At 37.5% G+C, this 20550-nt stretch overlaps 1 protein-coding gene across 1 annotated transcript; it reads left to right on the forward strand.

The window, feature by feature from the left end:
- The first annotated feature begins 7221 nt into the window (after positions 1-7221).
- On the forward strand, positions 7222-17137 carry LOC112035767 (L-type lectin-domain containing receptor kinase IX.1-like). Its single transcript, XM_065782533.1, is given in 8 exon segments — positions 7222-8493; positions 8495-8520; positions 8522-8790; positions 8793-9085; positions 9173-9232; positions 10544-10906; positions 16587-16657; positions 16759-17137. Coding segments are annotated over 8 exon segments (2733 nt in total).
- Positions 17138-20550: the final 3413 nt, after the last annotated feature.

A 20550-nucleotide genomic window follows, 5' to 3' on the forward strand; every position in this document is an offset into this window, starting at 1 on the left:
GTGGCAATGGCGAGGTTGACCCCTTTCTCCTTATGGCTAAAACAAAATCAATTTGCCAAACTTTGTTTCCAAAGATGTGAAATAGGCATAGCCAACCCATGAAGATGGTGCACACCATTTGCCATTTTAGAGGACAAGATATTGACTTCTCACACTTCTCAGTATTGGAATCTTGGCAATTTCTAACCTAATCAAGCTAATCTCCAATATAAAATGAGTTATGCCTGTGCCACAACTCGCCCACGTGGCGAGTTGTGAGTGGTGGAGGGGTGTCTTCACGTGGACCTACCATCACCCCTCCACCACTCACAACTCAGCACGTGGACGAGTTGTGGCACAAATTGTGCAACAAAATGTGACACCAGCATAACTCATATAAAATAGGGGGAGAAACCTACGCCAACAATCATCAAGACACTCATCTTTCCCAAAAGATTCATCATATACCGTTCTATCATCATCTCAAAACTATTTCATTGCCCAAACAACAACCTAGTGTCTTATAACGAATCATTTGTAGCATGCACGTACTACTCATATTCTCTTATTTCCTAATCTTCCCTCTCTTCCCATTTTTCCCCTGTTTTAAGATCGTCAACTCCCTTCATTGCAAATCTAGTCTATTATAGGTCACTCATTGCGGCAAAATACAAAATTTTGCTATAGTTGAATAGGGAATCTTTCACCGAGATTAGTAACAAAGTGAACCAAATGAGGTATTAAAGTTGTTGAAAAAATGGTAAAAATGATTTGATTGGGACTGTATGGTCTGATGGTCTAGAGTCGACCTTAGCATTATATCTCATCCTTGGGTTAATGTCCGATTACTCACGAAAAAAAAAAAAAAAGGAAATCCTTTCACATTTGAATTAAGAAATTTTGTATGGCATAATGAATGATATTTCCTACCGCAAAAGAAGATTCTCAGGTCGAAGATTTTTATTACTAAATATAAAACTCTCTCTCTCTCTCTCTCTCTCTCTCTCTCTCTCTCTCTTATTTATCATTTTCCTAATACTATTCCTTCACTAATTTGAACAATTTTTATTACTAAATATAAAACTCTCTCTCTCTCTCTCTCTCTCTCTCTCTCTCTCTCTCTTATTTATCATTTTCCTAATACTATTCCTTCACTAATTTGAACTTAACCCTTTTTTTTTTTTTACAGAATAGCGGTAATTTGGACTTAACCCTTAAATGTAATCAAATGTGTAGATTTAAGTAAAAAAAATTAAAAATTGTTTCAAGCTTGACTCTCCTCCTTAAAACCGGGTTGAAAAGCTAGTATATCCCATCATGAAACGTGGGTAGAAACAAAATAAAAGGATTCCACAGTTTAAAAGTTTAAAACACATCAGGTTTAATGTATGGACAATGATTAGCTACAAAATTTGTTGTAACCTAAGGTTGTAATCTAAGGTTACAAACTTACTCAATATCACTAATATTACTACATATTTCGAAAATTTAACCATTTGATTACATGTTCTTTATGTTCTTAATACACATGTCAAATTTTGTACTAATTAAATATTATTTGCTTTATAATCTATAAGATTATATTTTATGCATAATTTTAAACTATAAAAACTTGCAATTTAAACAATTTATTGATGACATAGTTATTGATCTTTAATTTTTTAGAAATTTTACAAGCATTGAGGATATAAGAAGAATATGTAATCCAATAGTAGACTTGTCAAAATTAACTTCCAATAAAAAAAATATTGAGTAAGGTTGTAGTCTTAAGTTACAACTAATTTTGTAATAGACTTTGTCCTGTATGCATTACTATTTGCTAGGTTACCAGTAAAACTTGATTTATCAGCTTTTGGCAACTCATAATTGCCCTTTACACTAAAGAGTGATGAATGTGCAGTCAAAAGTTGTGGCTTTGAATAAACCCAAAGAAATATCAATTAGAAAATGAAATAAAATACTAAAGATGCAATGCAGATCATGATGCCAACTCGAAGAATGGATAACTAAATTAAAGTTATCTCAATAATTAGATGACAAATTTAGCATATGATTTTTATTTATTTTTTAAATTAAAAGGAACCTATGAATATAAAATACAGAGATATTCTACAAAAAATAATTATTATCATCATATATTCTTAACTTTAGAAAATTCTAGACAAGGATTGGGTCTAGTACTCTTATGCATTGGACTTGTTAAAATGTATACAACTAAACATGTGACAAGTGTTTGACACATGTCCACATCTCAATGGGTGCAATGAACAAGGCACTAGATCCAAACCAATTTCCCAAATAATGCACTAAGTTAACCTTCAGCGTTCATTAGACAAGTCACTCTTACATAATTAGCACTTAAAAGTAAACAGCACATGCTAATCAACAAATTATACAATAAGGGGTATATAGAGAAAATGTGATAACCCCAACTAGCTAGATTGAATATTGAATTGAATTACACAGTGTATTAGGTCAAGTTTGGTTATATAAACAATTAAGAAAAGTCCTAATTATAGTTTGATTAGTCATTTTGGGTGCGGTAAAGATGTGACTAATCCTTAATTAGGTTATAATAAATGGTATTACATCCAATTTAATAATAATATGTTGCTAGGACTTGTTGAATTTACTGTAAATATGTACTAGGTCAATTAGGATTAGTATAGTGCAAACATGACTAATGCCTCATCGGGTACTATTTTCCTTAGAATATACATATATATATATATATATATTTCACACACATGTTCCCTACAAGCTTTTAAAAAATAAGATCTTTACTATTGAATTTGAAAACTTAATTAAATGTGTTAAGGACATATTTTATGTAATTGGCTAATTTTTTGACAAAGCGCACTTTACTTGTAATTAGGTAGATCTAGGATGAGTTTAGTACTTCAAGAAATATGTTGTTCAAGTTTAGTATTAAAGCCATGAAGATTGGACCAAAAACAAGTGAAGAGAAGTTGTTCATTAAAGCTGGACAAATAGCTCAACAGCTGTCAACAGATAGCTATCTATCGAGGTTTAATGAGTCTCAATAGCTGCCAATAGATAGCTATCTATCGAGGTCTCAACAGCTGTGAATAGATAGCTATCTATCGAGAATTACGAAATTCAGAATTCTAAATTTGATTTTCGGCTCATGCTTATGTATTTGTGTAGGGTTTCTTTTCTCACAATCCTAGACATATATAAGGCTTATATCAAAGGCCGTCACATAAGAGAATACAATGAGAACATATGCAAAAGGTGACTGATACCTTATTCTCTCTAGAAGAAGCTGCTGTGTCTTTTGCCCCTTAGGGTTTTGTAATCAAGTGCTTCTTGATCTTCATTGTTGATAAATTGAAGAACTTTGCAGCCAACATCTTCTTCAAGTTGGTGAGTTAGTCACGTATTGGGAGCCGTGTATCTTTTGGTTAGTCATGTACTGGGATCTATGCAAAAGGGTGGTGTTCATATATTGAAGAGTTCTGAAGTTCTGAAGCGATAGAAAATTTCTGCTGTAAGTTCATCTATGGGAATTGTAGAGTCTAAGCACAAAGGTTTTGTACTAGATCTAAAAATTCTCTTTACTATAATAGATTGCTTTTTAAGAAGGTTTTCCCTCAGATTTTTTACTGTGAAACTAGTTTGTTTCATTGGTTTTTCTGGGTCATCATATCTTGTCTTATTTACTTCTCTGCTGCATTTATTTTTGACATGATATTGATGTTAGTATGTTTTAACAAGGTTTATTCATAATAAATTTAATTAAAAAATTGGATTTAAAACTTATTAATTCTATCAATCGGGGTCTAAATTTCCCAACAAAATGCAATTATAATAATGTACATGATAAGACGAATCGAGAGGTAGCTTTATGAATAGAACTTCTTTGTTTTAGGAGAACAACAATGTATAATAATACAATCATATTTCTTCGATCATTTTGCAGCAGTAACAGTCTATCCCTTTGGCATATATTAAAAGAATTAGTTCGGATAAACAATCTTATTTTTCCCTTGCTACAATCATTGTTACCAAATTATTACTAATTTCCCTCAGTTTTGCCTCCATGCATTATAATTTAGCATCAGCAGATAATTTATACCTAGACTTAGTATATCAAACTTTTGTTGGGGACTAGTCGGAAATGACCCCTTTCCAATTTCATTATAAAAATTTGTTAAATTTCATGCTGAAGGATATTGTTACATACATTTAGGATTAGTTTACTAGCTAGCATTTTTATGTTGCAAACCACACCTTTCTATGTTCTTGTTCATGATGGTGCTTGCTACTAGAGTAAGCCACACTAGTTTTATATAGCGTAAAATTCATACCTCATTAAAGAACTTTTTACATGCATGATAAATGTGATATGATATATTAAGATGCAAAATTACTAATTAATCACGTAGAATTTTTTTTGAGAAAGCTTATAGACACAAAATATTTGACAAAATTTTTCACACTTGATGTGGTAAATTTATAGTTGTAAATAAAAATGTGATGTTAGTGGTGGATCTATCAAAACTAGTAAAAGTTTGCCATAGTAAAAATTTGCCAATCAACTGTTGTGAATTTTTTTTTTCCCCTCTGAAAAATCCTACATTCACAATATTGTCACAACAAATTCTAGGTGTTAGGTTATTATAGATTCTAATTTGAACCCACCATTGAAATTATTTTTTGGCCCACCAATAGCAACCATTAACAATTTGACACTTATGATTTGTTGTGAAAAATATTGTAAATGTATTTCTCTCTCTTTTTTTTTCTTGATTTTCATTTGATAAAAAATATTATTTTATTTATTGGCTAATATTTTGATTTAATTAATACTATTACAATGAAAGAAATAACTCTATTGGTTAAAATTTGGAGGTCATTTTCTATTTGGGGGCCTTAGGTGACCACCTCATTTGCCTATACCATAGAGCCGGCCTTGCAACCAAGAGAATTCAAGAGTTAAGATCAATTGAGGCATGTTTTTTGAAGCATTAAACAAGTCAAAGATGTGTAAAAAAATAAAAAATAATAAAAAATAAAATAAAAAAGCAAGAAAGAAATTCATTCAAGCCAAAATTGGAAAAATCCTACACTGTCTCAATATTTTTGTTGTAACTCTTTGCACAAATGTCCGATTAACCTGATTCTTGCGACTACAAAAAGAAGGTTGCTCTAAACACTACGTATAGATGTTAATATAATTAAAATGAGGAATTAGACAATAATTATTCAGAAATACTTGTTTTATACTTTGTATTTAATGTAATTAAAATGAGGAATTAGACAATGATTATTCAAAAATACTTGTTTTATACTTTGTATCTCTTTGGGTAGATTCCATGGAAAAAATTGGTCTTTGCCCTTTCTAAAAAAACATTCCAGCATTTTGCCCTCTTTTACAAACTAATTAGGAAAATGTCCCTCTTTTGAAAATCGATTTTCTCAAAATCAATTGAGGCCCTATAGTGGCGTTTTTAAGGAGCCTATAGTGACGTTTTAAGGACCTATAGTGGTGTTTCGTAACTCGATATATATGAAATTGAGTTATAGGTAAAAAAAAATAATAATAATTGCATGTAACTAGACTTCATGGTGATCAAGTTAAAAAACGTCACTATAGGTCCTTAAAACGTCACTATAAGTTGCTTAAAATGTCACTATAGGGCTCTATAATTTTTTTTTTATTTTTCTTTTATAACTCGATTTTGAGAAAATCGAGTTTCAAAAGAGGGGCATTTCCCTAATTAGTTTGGAAAAGAAAGCAAAATTACATATTTAGCCATGTTTTTAATAGAGGTGGGTTACAGAACTTAACTAAGCTAACCTTAGGTAAATAAGTGTCAAATTTCAAACTACAAGTAACTAACTTAAATTTTGGCTAAATCACAAGTGGATAAGATGTAATTTACACATTGTATTCACGGTCTCCCACTCTCCTTTCTTAATCACCTTCTTCAACTCTCCACCAGGAGTCTAGGACCCATCACTTCAAACAAAAGCCAACGGTTTTGTTGTTGTAGATTGTTCAAAATCCAGTTGACCTAATATTGGTACCACAGCCATAGTCAAGCACGCCAGAGTTCCAGAACTATTATGAATCTAGTAAAAGGTCCATTTTTTACAGTTGGAGTGTTTGAAACGTCTTGCTCATTTGCTGCCACCAGCGAAGCTATGTCAGCACCAATTACGAGCAGCAAGCAATGGCACTGGAAGGCATGACCACATGATCAAAGAATAGCAACCTCTAATTATAAATTTGTTTATTGTATACCCAACTAAGATCTAAGCGCAAATCACTCTAGAAAGAAGAAATACAAAGTTATCACTAGTCAGGCTAACACCTACTGTCTTTCACATTTTCTTTTTATTTTGATAAGCACCAATTAGTTCAATTGATACAAATTTTTTTTTTTTTGGGTGGTTGAATAAAAAAATTTGAAATTCAATCACTGTTTACCCCAAAAATTTATTGGTGTTTTAATCTAATAAAAAAGAGCAATCATTAAAAGCGGTTAGAACTCATAAAAGAAAAATTAATTACTTTGTGTAACATTAAGAATATTACACCACTCACCACCGCACACTTTTTGTGCGATGATCACTCCATAAGTATAAGTGTTTGTGGGGTGTGAGAGGTAAGGGCCGGGGTTCAAGTTTCAAGGAGAGAGTTTCACACACATATACACTTAGATTAGGTTAGAATAGAATTCAATCTTGTATCAAAAAGAATATTACACCACTCAATATTTTTTTTTTTAAATGATACAAATTTTAACTTATATTATCTTCATATATTTTTTATGCTAACAAAATTTCACAAAGATCATTTATTAATAACTATGTTTTTAATCAAATATTTAAAGTTCAAGTTTTTTAATTTAAATTATGCATCAAAAATGAATTTCTGAAGCATATAATAAATAAAGTTGGATTGGGATGAAATTTGGCATGTTTATTAAAATTAAAAAAATCATGTAATTCAACTATGAAAATTTCAAATTATTTATCCAACAGAAAATATTAGGTAGTGTATATATATATATATATATACCGTACCATGCACGTTGAGCTTTTTTCTATATTTATACCTCCAATCACAGTTATTATAACTATATTCCTTTTCCTCATTTTCCGATAGGAACTGCCTCTTCCTCATTGATTCATCTTATGGATTCTCAATATTTATATTCTCTTCCCCTCCTTTTTGTCTTCTTCTTTTGTTGCTTCCCTTACACAACCTCCATGATAAGCTTTTCCTTCCCGAACTTCTTACCTAATGACAACAACATCACAGTTTCTGGTACAGCCTCGAAAGCCCAAGTTGATGGGCACCGGTCAATACGACTCACCGATAACGTTGATAGTTCTGGTGGTTCCGTAGGCCGAGCATACTATTACAAACCCATCCCACTGTGGGATTCCGTTGCAAATGACACAACAAATTTCACAACTACTTTTGAATTCGTAATCAGAACTCGTGGGCCATCATCACGCTCAAGATTTGGTGGTGGCATTGCATTCTTTATCACTTCAAAAGATTCAGTTGATGCTCCTATAAATTCCGGAGGAGGTCGGATGGGTCTCTTCAATCGCATAACTGATGGCAAGTCATCAAGTCAGATGGTAGCAGGGGAGTTCGATACATGGCTAGATACACTGTGGCGGGATGATCCTAGTGACAACCACGTTGGTATCGACGTGAACTCCCTTGTCTCCAAGGTGAGCGGTGCTTGGAATCTGACCGCCGGGGACATTTTGGTGGCAACAATCTCCTATGATGGAACCTCCGACATTCTCAGTGTGTTTTTGAAATACTTGAATCTTCCAAACCTACCCTTGAATCTTACTCATAATGTAAAGTTGAGAGATGTTCTCCCAGAAGAAGTGATGATGGGCTTCTCTGCAGCAACTGGAGGAGGAGTCCCAGTCCAAGCGATCAGAAGTTGGAATTTCAGTTCAACTTTGGATCTGGGTTCGACGCAAAATGGAGGGAAAGGGAACTCTAAGATGTGGTTGGTAGGATTAATAACAGGACTGGTGCTTTTCATTGCTGGGGTAAGTTTTGGCACTTACATTTTGTGGAGAAATTCCAAAAGAAAAAAAGTAGAAGAAGATGAAGATCTAATAGAAGGAACTGGACCAAAAATGTTCGCCTACAAGGACTTAGTTGTGGCAACTAATAACTTTTCAGAGGAAGGGAAGCTAGGACAAGGAGGTTTTGGAGGTGTCTACAAAGGTTTCTTGGCAAAAATGAACATGGAAATTGCAGTGAAGAAGATATCAAGCAACTCTAACCAAGAAAAAAAGGAGTACATTTCTGAGGTGATAACTATAAGTCGTTTGAGACACCGCAATTTGGTTCAACTCGTTGGTTGGAGCCACGAACAGGAGTTCGTAGTGGTTTATGAGTACATGCTAAATGGAAGTCTAGATTCACATTTATTTGGCAAGAAAAGTCATCTCTTGTGGCCAAGGAGGTCCAAAATTGTTCATGGGTTAGCATCTGGATTACTCTTATCTCCATGAGGAATGGGAGCAATGTGATGTTAGATTCAAACTTCAACGCAAAACTTGGTGACTTCGGTCTAGCGAGGTTTGTGGACCATGGACTAGGCTCACGAACAACAAATTTGGCCGGAATCATGGGCTATATTGCTCCAGAGTGTCTTATTACAAGCAAGTTTAGTAAGGAATCAGATGTTTTTAGTTTTGGGGTGGTGGAATTAGGGATCGCATGTGGGAGGAAAGTAGTGGAGCCAAAGGCAGGAGAATCAAAGATTAGTTTACTCAATTGGGTGTGGGAGCTATATGGAGAGGAAAGGCTTTAGAAGCAGTGGATGGGACGCTAAATGGGGATTATGACATGGACGAGATGAAATGTTTGATGACTATTGGGCTATGGTGTGCTCATCCAGATCACACTTTAAGACCTTCTATAAGGCAGGCAATTAAGGTTCTTAATTATGAAGCACCATTGCCTTCCCTTCCGTCCAAAATGCCTATGCCATTGTATTATTATGCCCCTGGAGCGATGACTGTCGAACAAATCCAGTTCACTTGTACAAGCAAAGAAAGGAGCACATCTGCTACCAAGGACGACTCAAGGGTGTGACACTGAGGGATTATTGCAAAGTTGAATGGCAATTGGAGCACAGGATTGATTATCTTAGTAATGTTAATTTTTCATTTACAGATACAAATGTGGGATTATGAATTAGAATATGAAGCAACATTCTTTCCAGTTGATGATAATGTATGGTGTTTATAGATTTTCAACTGTGTGAGAAACTTATGTGCTTAATTTCCCAAATTTATTGATTTGTTTTGTAAGATTGAAATTTATCAACCATCTTGTTGGCTTTATTCTGTGCCAATTTGCTTCTAATTTAGCACTTAGTAACCCTATATTTAGGTGGGAAACTTGTAAGGGTAGTGTGTGAAGAGAGTGTGAAGAAAAGCTCAAGTTTGTGCAAAGAAGCAGAGTTTCACGGCTAAGACTCGCAACTGACAAGCCACCAACTGCAGGCATGTGAGAAGCACATAGGGGAGCTGAAGGGTTGCGCCAACTGTCGCACTACAGGACAAAAGTCCCAGGCTGGCCAGGCCGTTACTTCGTGACTTGAACTCGCGACTTGGACCAGTCGCGAGGCCAAGCCGCCAACCAGTCCTGTTTGAGAAAAACTGACTCTTCGTATTCCAAACACACACCACTATAAATAGACCCTCATTCCCACGAAATATAGAGAGCTTCCAGAGAGAATTTTGTGAGAGAAACCCTAGAGAAAAACAAGATTACCTCATCCCCAATCTTCATCTAAGAGACTCTACAAATTCCTCTACTCTCTTCCTCTCCATTGATACATCCTTGAGAGGTCATTGACCAAATCCTTTTCTCACCACACCCACGTCTATAAGAAGGTTCATTTGGTGCTAAGGGAAGCAGTTTGGAAGGGACCAATGTTCAGTGGTTGATGCTATGGGCTATAGCGGAATCCGGTAAGCTAGAAAAGAAAAAGGTTCGGCGCAACCTCGTTGGAGCAGGAAGCTTGGATGGCTTAGGTACCTCGGTAGATTAGACTTGGAGGGTCTATTATTGTTCATGTATCCCAACTACATTTTCTAGTGGATTATTGACTGCTTGGAGGGTGACGGAGAGGTTTTACGCCGAGAGCTTCAGTTTCCTCTTCCCTTTATCTTTGCTTTTTATTTTCTGTTATGGATGTGATTATAATTGGCTAAGATTGTTTATCAATTCTGTATTTGGCTTATGTTCATGTTCCGCACATTAATTGTTTGATAATAAACTTGAATTGGTAATTTTGTTATTGGGGGTTCTAAACGATCATAGTGTTTTCAACGTTATTTGAAATTTCAATTGGTATTAGAGCGGGTACACTTGTTTTGATTTAAATACTTAAGTGTGATCCTTGACCCCTTGTGTTTATTTGCCATGAATTGTGCTTTGTATGCCTCTTTATATGATTTGGTTGGTGATGAATGTAACATGCCATGTGTTTGTGATAATGCCTCTATGAGTGTTAATCCTCATAATTGTGATGACAAGTTACTTGAATCTATAAGTGTTGTTGACAAACTCTTGAACAAAGAAGCTAAGAAGTTTCAAAAGAATTTGAGCAAGTTCATTTGTGAAAATGATGATTTGATTGCTAAGCTCAATGAATCCAATAAATTGGTTGAAAAATATAAGAAGCTTACTGAAAATTCGCTTGAAAAGATGAAAGAGTTTGAATGTTTAAATATGGACTTGGATGCTAAACTTGTTTTGTCTAATAAACTTATTGATGATCTTAAATGTGAAAATGAATCTCTTAAGATGCATGTCAAGTGTTTGATTGCTGAACCTGTTGTTAAAAAGGAAGATAATATATGTTGTAATCATGTTGTGGCATCCGATTTTGTCCCTATTGTGAGTTCTACCTCTAAAGACAAATCGGTGTACATTCCTTCACACAAAAGAAAACAAAAAGTGGAGAGAAAGGTTCTTAAGCCTAAGTCTCTTTTTAGGTCCCATCCTAAGGATTTGAGTGGATCTAAGTTTGTTCATAATTGCCACCATTGTGGTGTGATCGGTCACATAAGACCTCAATGCCCCAAGTTAAAGAGAGAACAAACACATGTTGCTAGATCCCTTCCTAAAGGCCTAGTGGACCTAAACATATTGTTTGTCACCATTGTGGTGCTTTTGGTCATCTAAGACCTCATTGCTCTAAGTTTTATACTCTTAAAAGAATCAAAAGAAAAGAGAAATTTGAGCTTCTTGAAAGTTATGCTAAAAAGAGTAAACTGGATTTGAGTGATAATAGCATGTTGTTAAAGAAAGTGTTTAATGCTCTTAACTCCTTGACTATGTGTATCTCCGGTTCTCATTCTTCCAACCCTCATCTCACTTCTCTTGAGACACTCATTCCAAACAATCGTTCCATTTGGATGAGGAAGGGTTCCTATAGTTGAGCTTTTGCTCTTTTGGTCCTTGATCTAATTCTTTCGATCTTTGTAGGACCCTTCATGTATTAGATGCTTCATTGTCATGCATTTGTGCATCATGCATTTTTTCTGCATTGGTTTGTTTTTGTTTTTTATCTTACTTTTATGTCTTTGTTTTGTGTAAGTAAAAATTCAAAACCACATAAAAAGTGAAAATTTTAAAAAGTTTGATCGTATATGTTTAAGCACATATCACATATGAGTTTTGCCTTGTACCTTCATACAAATGGTTTTATGCATTTACGAGCTTAGCTTGTTCTTTATGCACTTATATCTTTGTGAGAAAAATCTTGACATCTTTGTGTGATTGTTGTAAATCAATCTTCAAGCTTGTCATGAATGATTAGTCAATAGTCTTGTTGGTTTTGAGACATGCATAGACTTGTGTCTATATATCTTCCCACTCTTTACTTTGTTGTTTTTACTTAAAGAGCTCACCAAATGTAAATCTCCAAATGAAAAGATATTTTGAGCTGCAAAAGCCTGTTGCACATATTAGTATTTGACTAGGAAAAAGGGAAAGCGACTTTTATGAAAATGTATGATGCCCAATAGCTAAAGGCTTGTTCATCAAATTGAAATATCAAAAATTTCAGGCATCGATCTCAAAATGAGATGTATTGATTCAAAATGATCAAATGTTATGAATTGTAAAAAAGCCAAATGAAAAGTTTCAAAGATATGTAATCATTTTCTTATGGGAGGTCATATATGTTCATTCCTATAATTGAGATAGACCACTTGTCTTAGCACTAGTTGTGTATGACTTGATTGAATTGATCATTGAAGTTTCACTCTAGACTAAGGACTATTTCACACTTGATACACACACACAACACACATGCCTAATGTTCAATGAATGCATTATTCATTTGTTCAATTGTACTTGTTTAAATGTGATGTGTGTGTGCTCATCTTTATATGAATCAATCCAAAAAGATTTTTGATCATTTTATATGTTTTTGGAAGTGATTTTTATCACTCTTTGTGTTCATGTTTAGTGCTTACATTGTTTTTCAGTGCTTAAACATGCTCTGGGTTGAAAAACAAGTGTCAAAATTTTTGGCAACTCATTTTGGCGACTTACAACTAGCCAAATCAAGCTGCGAGTTTTGGCGACTTGCCCAGTCGCGAGTTCACACAGAATGATTTCGCGGCTTACTGGCAACTCGTTCGCGACTCGCCCAGTCGCCAAATGCCCAGAATCAGCTTTTTAAAGAGTTTTTTTTTTTTTTTCGTGGGAAACCTGTTTTAAACCTCTCCCATCCTATCATAAACCCCTCTCTCACTATTTTTTCATCAAAACCCAATCAATTTGAATGGTTTTTCATTTCATTAACATCTCTAAGGTAATTTGAAACTCTTTTCTTTGTTTTGGGTCCTTGGATTATGTTTTGGTGAGTTTTGTGCTCTTGGTTGGGTTTTTCATCATAGGGGTTGGAAAAACTTATTTATTAGTCAAATTTTTGTATGGGATTGGTTTCTTTTGATGATTTGCTTTGGATGTTGGCCCCTTGTGGCAAAAAGAACATGTATTTAAGGTGGATTTCATAATGTTCATGCATTGTTTTACATTGTTGTTCATAGTGTGCACGCTAGGTGTTTGATAAAATGCCTCTTAGACATTTTCTCACTTATTTGGACTCTGATGAGTACCAAACTTTGGGGTTTCTCATGTTTCCTCATTAGGAACATGTTTGGTTCATTGGTTGTGTATTTAACACACCTTGCTCCACATGTCCATTTTCCATGCATTGCACTTTGCCACCTCCTGCACACTCCTTGCTACCCTTGTCATGCATTGGTTTATACCTTGTTTCTTCATCCTAGCACATAGCATTTTGTTCTGTCCGTTGTTTGAGCTTCATTTTCTCATTCATCTTGCACCCCTCATGCATCATTATCATTGTTCATTCCTTCATCTTTTGCTCGTTTTTCTCCTTGGCCCTTTGTCTATTCATGTCAAAAAGGGGGAGAGTATACTATTTTGTCATCTCTATATGACCCTTGTGCACATTCTTAAAGGGAGAAATTCTATTTCTCGTGCACACTTGTAGGGGGAGAGATATTCCATAGGGGAGATGCATATACCAAGGGGAAGAAGACATTGTGTTAATAAGAAAACTTTGTCTTGGTGTTTGGTGTTTGATCATGTTGCTCACATGTTTCACATTATGTTCTTGATCGCAATTTTACTTGTTACATTATGCTTGTCCGTTTATTACTTGCTTTACCTTGAAGGTCTAATGTGTTTTGTGCAAGTGTTTCAAGTTACAAGTATATATGTTCCAAGTTCATCACAGCTCCTATGATTCATGATATGGAGAATGATATGATAAGGAAAGTACTTTTTTGTTTGTACCTGGTACCTTTGTAGGTTTTTAAGGTTTATGTTGTTAGTTTGTACCCATGTTGCTTTTGTAAGCTTTAGGGGTTTATTCCATGCAACTTGTAGGCTTTTATGGTTTGTACCATGCAATGCTGTCTTTATGCTTTGTAGCCTTGCTTTGTGGTTTTAAGTACTTGATGTTGAATGTCATGCATTTTACTTCAGTACATCACTTTTGTGCCCGTGTAGGATTTTTCCTAGATGCACATACTTCATGTACTGTGCATTGGTTGAGTGTTGGTCATTCTAGTGATTTGCTTTGTGTTTGTCATCTTGAATGTCCGGATGTTTATTCCAAGTGTGAATAAGCATTGTGATCACTTGGTTATAGTGATTATCTGTTTTTGGTCTTGCCATAGTTTATTGCTTTATTCCATTGTGCTTGATCGCATTATGCTTGCTCCATATGCATTACAACTTTTTCTGCATACAATGTAATGTAACCACAATTTTATTCTTTAGACTTTAGTGTTTGTGAGCTTCATATATATATATATATATTGTTTGTCCTCTAACTCTCATTGCAGCTCATATCATTTAAAATCATTAGATGTTACCCTTAGATCTTAGGTTTTAAATTTCTACTATTAGGTTATTTTAAATTTTCAATGATGAGGCACATGTACACTACTATTAGATATAAGAAATCATATCATCTTCTTAACTTGAATTAATGTACGAGAAAAACCTAAATTAATCAAAAAATATTTTTTATGAGTATATTCTCTAGAATGTTTACACCATTATACTCATAATGAATAGGAATAATAATTAACCATTAAAGAACTAAATCCCTATAATAAAAAAATAGGAACAAGTAATTAATTAATAAGTAATGTGTGTATAACTTTTATGTTAAATATGTTTTTTTTTTTTTTTTAAAAAAAAAAAAAACTAAAAGTTAGTTTGTAGGGACTAGATCTGAGCACTTCTTATGCTGGACCAGTAGACTCAGATCTAACTAGCCCAATACAATGAATTTGTAGAGAATGGGTTTCAAGAACTAGGCCTTATTGCATGGCAGCGGTCAATATGAGATTATCTAAGAAAGTTTGTCCTCAGCTCAATCCGAGGAACTTTGTAGTCATTATTGAATAAGGAAGGTTACATGAATCCCCCCTCCCCCCCTTTTTGACACGTTTTTCCCCATTATATAGTCCTCCTCCCACGATCTCTTTCTTCCACTTGTTGATCATCCATGCCTCCCTCTGACTATCTGTCCCATTAGCCACCTTACCAAACCTCCTATGAATTGCAGCAACCAAGGCAGCACTGTTCAAGGGTCATTTCTCCATTAATGCGGCCAAAACGTCAGTTATGCACATTTAATGTGAAAGTGATAGTTCTTCCTTGAATTGCTCCTCTACCATGCTTCCCTTGATGGCCCATCATACTTGTCTTTTTCATGGGGTGCTTAGGGAGGCCGCCTTTAGTGGCGTGCTGCCCTTCCTTTCCATGGTCTCGGGTGTCTGAGGACAGGATCGTCCTCGGCGATATTCCTTGGCCACTTAGGCTTTCTACGCTCATCCTTGGACTTAATATAAAGTGGGCTGGGATCGTTGGATTCTTAGACCCCACAATAGCCCCTTAAAATGCTGCTGTCCAGATCCTCAGACGAGGAGGATGATTTTGATGTCCTCAAGCCTTAGTCGTGGCTTGTCCAGTCTTGTCCTACGTCAGTGCTAGAGTCTTTTCACCTGTCCAATGCACATTTTTGGCGTTTCGATGTACAGCGTGCACCCATATTAAATTCTGGTGGCTCTATACTCCCCACGTTCAGCGGTGTGATGGTAATCTAACGGTGGGGATTTCTTTTTACCTTTATGGGCGGGAAACCCCGCACAGTTGTTTTTGGTTAAGGATATAAATACCCATTTGAACCGATTTGCCTCTTTACCTTTGCATTCAAGAGTTTTTACGCACACACCTCGAATCCAGTCAAGTCTCCAACCCAACTCGCGTCTCTTTGCAGCCTAAAAAGCCTATTCTGGGCACCTTTCCTCATTTCCGTAAGTTTTCTTCTTACTCTATCTCGTGTTTCTTTCCCTTTCTGATTTTCTTTTCCCCTTATTCATCTCTTTCTTTCACTCTTCCCTGAGTCTCTCAATCGCTCTTTAGGATGGGTAGGTTTAAGAAGTTGGTTGAGTCTGAGGAGGTGATGGAGAAATTCATCATCGATTATAAGATACCCAGTAATGTGTGTCTGAGGTACTGTGAAGAGAGGGATTGGTATATCAGGAGGGAGATGGGTAAGGTACTGATCCCCATAGTCGCCTTCCTTGAAGGCGGTATGAGAATCCCTATGGGGTCAGTGATAAGGGACTACCTTAGACACTTCCGATTAGCCCCTACCCAGTGCGTCACTAACGTGTTCAAGATCCTGGGTTGCGTGGATGCCTTAAACGAGAAGATGGGGTTGAGATTAACCCATCACGACATAAATTGGTGCTACAACCTCCAACATTTAAAAGGCAAGTCTTACTATATGAAGACAAGGGACGATAATGTTTGGCTTATTCAGTGCCTCTCCGAGTCCAGCAAGGTGTTAAATAAGGACTTTCTCATCATGTCTGGGGAGTGGCACGATGGCCTCCCTTGCTCGACAGTAGAAGGGGAGCCAAGTGGGGAACTCGAAGTAAGGGAGGGTTAATCTGCTATGTTTTCACAGTTTGCATTGTCCGGTCATTAGTATTAATGTGCTTTCTTTTTGCAGATCCACACGCCTTTGAACGACACTTCCATTTGGTCAACTGGAAGGATTTGCAAGCCGTTCTCACGGCGGAGGTCTTCGTGAACGAGGCGAACAACTAGGTCAAAGCCACCCACAAGATTCTTGGGTACAATCCCCTACAGAAATCATTTTCTACTCCGAAGTATGTGATCAGAGACAAAGATCCTCGGCTCCACAAGATCATCGTAGTAGAATCGGGGTTCTTGTTTCCTGAAGGGTCTCCCGCCCTAGAGGGTGTTCTGTTGTCAGGCCCTTCTTCATCCCATCAGGTTGCAGAGGTCGAGGGAGAAAATGCAGATAGAGAGGAGGAAGTCGCTAATTTGGGTCCATTCAAGGACGAATTTGGTGTTTTTGAAATAGTCAATCCGTCCGAGGACCTTTCCAGTGACCTAGGTGACCCCAACTTGACCGAAGTAGATATCTTGTTAGAAGGGATTTCTTCTCAGGCCGAGATGGGTTTCAAGAAGAAACCTCAAACCAGTCTGTTCGACCTGATCGAGGGCCAGCCGAGTAAAGATACACCGAGGAAGTAGTAATCCAAGCTTCCTCCTCCTCTACCCAAGCTTCCTCTTCCCCCACCTAAGTTTTTGCCTACGCAAACTATGACATCGTTTGCCTAGCCGATCCCGGATCCTCGGCTTGAGTCCACTGATCCGAAGAGGAAGCGGCCCTCTAAAGGCAAAGACCCAGTAGACGGGGGGAGATCTCATTCCTCCCAAGAGGAAGATAAAGCCTGTCGACCTTCCAAGCAACTGAGGATCGGGCATCAGGGCAAGGAAAAGGAGGTTGCTCGGCAGCCCGAACCCTAGGCTTGGCTGCCCACCGACATGCTTCATAGGGAGCCCTTAACGGATGACGCCTCCCTTAGGAACTTCCGAGGGGGCGAGGGCACTTATGTGGTCGATGCCCTGGAGAGGTCCCTGTTACTCCCCACCGACATGGCTGAGTTGGGGGGCTTGAGGAGGCAGGAGGTGGTCCTTAGTCTCAAGAGGTACCTGGGTATGGTAAGACCTCTGACACTTGTGCCTTTGTTGAATTTTGTTCCTTAGTTCCCAACTTACTGTGTGCTTGTTTCGACTGGTAGGCCATCCAGGCCACTTTTAGGCTGAAGGAGAAGGCTAATAACCAGAGTAAGGCCCTGGATTAGAAGCGCGACAAGTACTTGGATGCCACGAATACCCTTAAGAATTCAAAGGCTGATCTCAAGAAGGCAAGGGAGGAGCTAAAGGAGATGACGAGGGTTAGAGACAGCGCGGTATCCGGCCTAGCTGGCGCTAAAAAATAGGCTGAGGACCAGACAGGGCACTTGCTAGAAGTTGAGGGTCTGCTGCGGATTGCCAATGAGCATATCGTCGACCTGAGGAAGAAACTAGCCGAGGCAGAAGGAGCTAGAGGTGTCGCCGAGTGGGCCAAGGACAAGGCCTTAATGGCTAAAGTAGAGGCTGACTTTGCGAGGACAGAGGCTGAAAGCTCTAAGGAGCAAGCAGAGGAAGAAGCTTTTGCCGCGGGAGTGGCTGAGACCGAGGCTAATCTCAAGGCTCAAGTTCCCAAGGTATGTAGGCACTACTGCTCCCAGACTTGGAATGAGGCCCTTAACCAAGTTGGGGTTGAGGCCTAGTCTGAGCTTAGGAGGACTGAGAGAGTGTCCTATCCCCCTGCCATTCGTGAGGTTGCCTCCGCCAACTCTGAAGATGGCACCTCCCCTAAAGCGACAGACGAAGGCTAGGCTGGTGCTGCCAAGGATCCAACTTCAACTGATAAGCCTTCCAAGGAGACTGAGCACCAATGGGCGTTGGAGAAAGAAGAAACAAGCAATCAAGAGGCGCCCCAAGATGTGGTGAAGCCTCCTGTTGACTCCCAAGCTACACATGCTGACTCTCAGGCCATACCTGCTGACTCTCAAGCTCCTCCTACCGAGAAAGAGCTCCCCGAAACTGCCTCTCCGAGCCAGGATCCCAAGGCATCAGATGCAGCCTCTCGTCAGATCCCCAAGGACAAGCTGTCTATCAAGTTAAAGAAATAGGCCATCTCGACGGACTGTCCTATTTTGACGACTTGGACCATTATAATCTCCCTTTCTTTTCATTTTATGTTATTTTTTGTCTTGGTGATATTGTAATGAAACTGTCTTTTGTGTAACGCATCTAATCATCAGCGTTTATTTCTTCGAATGACATTTCCCTTTATTTATCATGCTTTAATGCCTTACTCAATACTCAGTTAATCCTAGTGATGTGCCAGTTGTACTTGGATAATTGAAAACGATGGACCCATGATATAAATTTTGCCTTCAGGCTTTAACCAAAAATTGAACAGTCTCAGCAATGCAACTGGTTTCCCCTTTAGATGAATCTTAAAGGATTTTGGTTCACGACGTACACTTTATACAAACATACACCTTTCATAAACCTGCCGAGCCTAAGAGATCATTTCAGCACTTGAAGTGCTTTAGGTGATGTTTATGGGCTCACATTCGTTTCGCATCTTTATCGAAGTAGGCTGGGGCAAGTGATCTGAGGCACTAGACTCCCCTCTGGTTGTGTTTGCAACTTAGGCGAGTGCTCACACTTCATTTTGTCGAAAGTAGCTAGTTTCTCCATAGGTTTGAGTCCGAGAACCATGCAAAACCTTGGTTCTATCTAGTACTTAGTCTTGTGAAGTGACTAGTTTCCCCATAGGTTTGAGTCCGAGGATCATGCAAGACCTTGGTTTTGTCTAGTACTTAATCTTGTGAAGTAACTAGTTTCCCCATAGGTTCTAGTCCGAGGACCATGCAAGACCTTGGTTCTGTCTAGTACTTAGATTCTTCTTAAAGTAAATAATTTCCCTATAGGTTTGAGTCCAAGGACTATGCAAGACCTTAGTTCTGTCTAGTACTTAGATTCTTCTTGAAGTAACTAGTTTCCCTATAAGTTTGAGTTCGAGGACTATGCAAAACCTTAGTTCTGTTTAGTACTTAATTTTGTGAAGTAACTAGTTTCTCTATAGGTTTGAGTCTGAGAACCATGCAAGACCTTGGTTCTGTCTAGTACTTAATTTTGTGAAGTAACTAGTTTCCCTATAGGTTTGAGTCCGAGAACTATGCAAGAACTTAGTTCTGTCTAGTACTTAATTTTGTGAAGTAACTAGTTTCCCCATAGGTTTGAGTTCGAAGACCATGCAAGACCTTAGTTCGAGGACCATGCAAGACCTTGGTTCTGTCTAGTACTTGGTCTTGTGAAGCAACTAGTTTCCCTATAGGTTTGAGTCCGAGGACCATGCAAGACCTTGTTTCTGTCTAATACTTGGTCTTGTGAAGTAACTAGTTTTCCCATAGGTTTGAGAAATAGGACCATGCAAAACCTTGGTTCTGTCTAGTACTTAATTTTGTGAAGTAACTAATTTCCCCATAGGTTTGAGTCTAAGGACCATGCAAGACCTTGGTTCTGTCTAGTACTTAATCTTGTGAAGTAACTAGTTTCCCCGTAGGTTTGAGTCTAAGGACCATGCAAGACCTTGGTTCTGTTTAGTACTTAATTTTGTGAAGTAACTAGTTTCCCTATAAGTTTGAGTTTAAGAACCATGCAAGACCTTGGTTCTGTCTAGTACTTAATTTTGTGAAGTAACTAGTTTCCCCATTAGTTTGAGTCCGAGAACCATGCAAGACCTTAGTTCTGTCTAGTACTTAATTTTGTGAAGTAATTAGTTTCCCCATAGGTTTGAGTTCGAGGACCATGCAAGACCTTAGTTCAAGGACCATGCAAGACCTTGGTTCTGTCTAGTACTTGGTCTTGCGAAGTAACTAGTTTCCCTATAGGTTTGAGTCCGAGGACCATGCAAGACCTTGGTTCTATCTAATACTTGGTCTTGTGAAGTAACTAGTTTTCCCATAGGCTTGAGTCCGAGGACCATGCAAAACCTTGGTTCTGTCTAGTACTTAATTTTGTGAAGTAACTAGTTTCCCCAT

Source organism: Quercus suber, unplaced genomic scaffold, assembly GCF_002906115.3.
Source record: "Quercus suber isolate HL8 unplaced genomic scaffold, Cork oak 2.0 scaffold_305, whole genome shotgun sequence".
Classification (NCBI taxonomy): Eukaryota; Viridiplantae; Streptophyta; class Magnoliopsida; order Fagales; family Fagaceae; genus Quercus; species Quercus suber.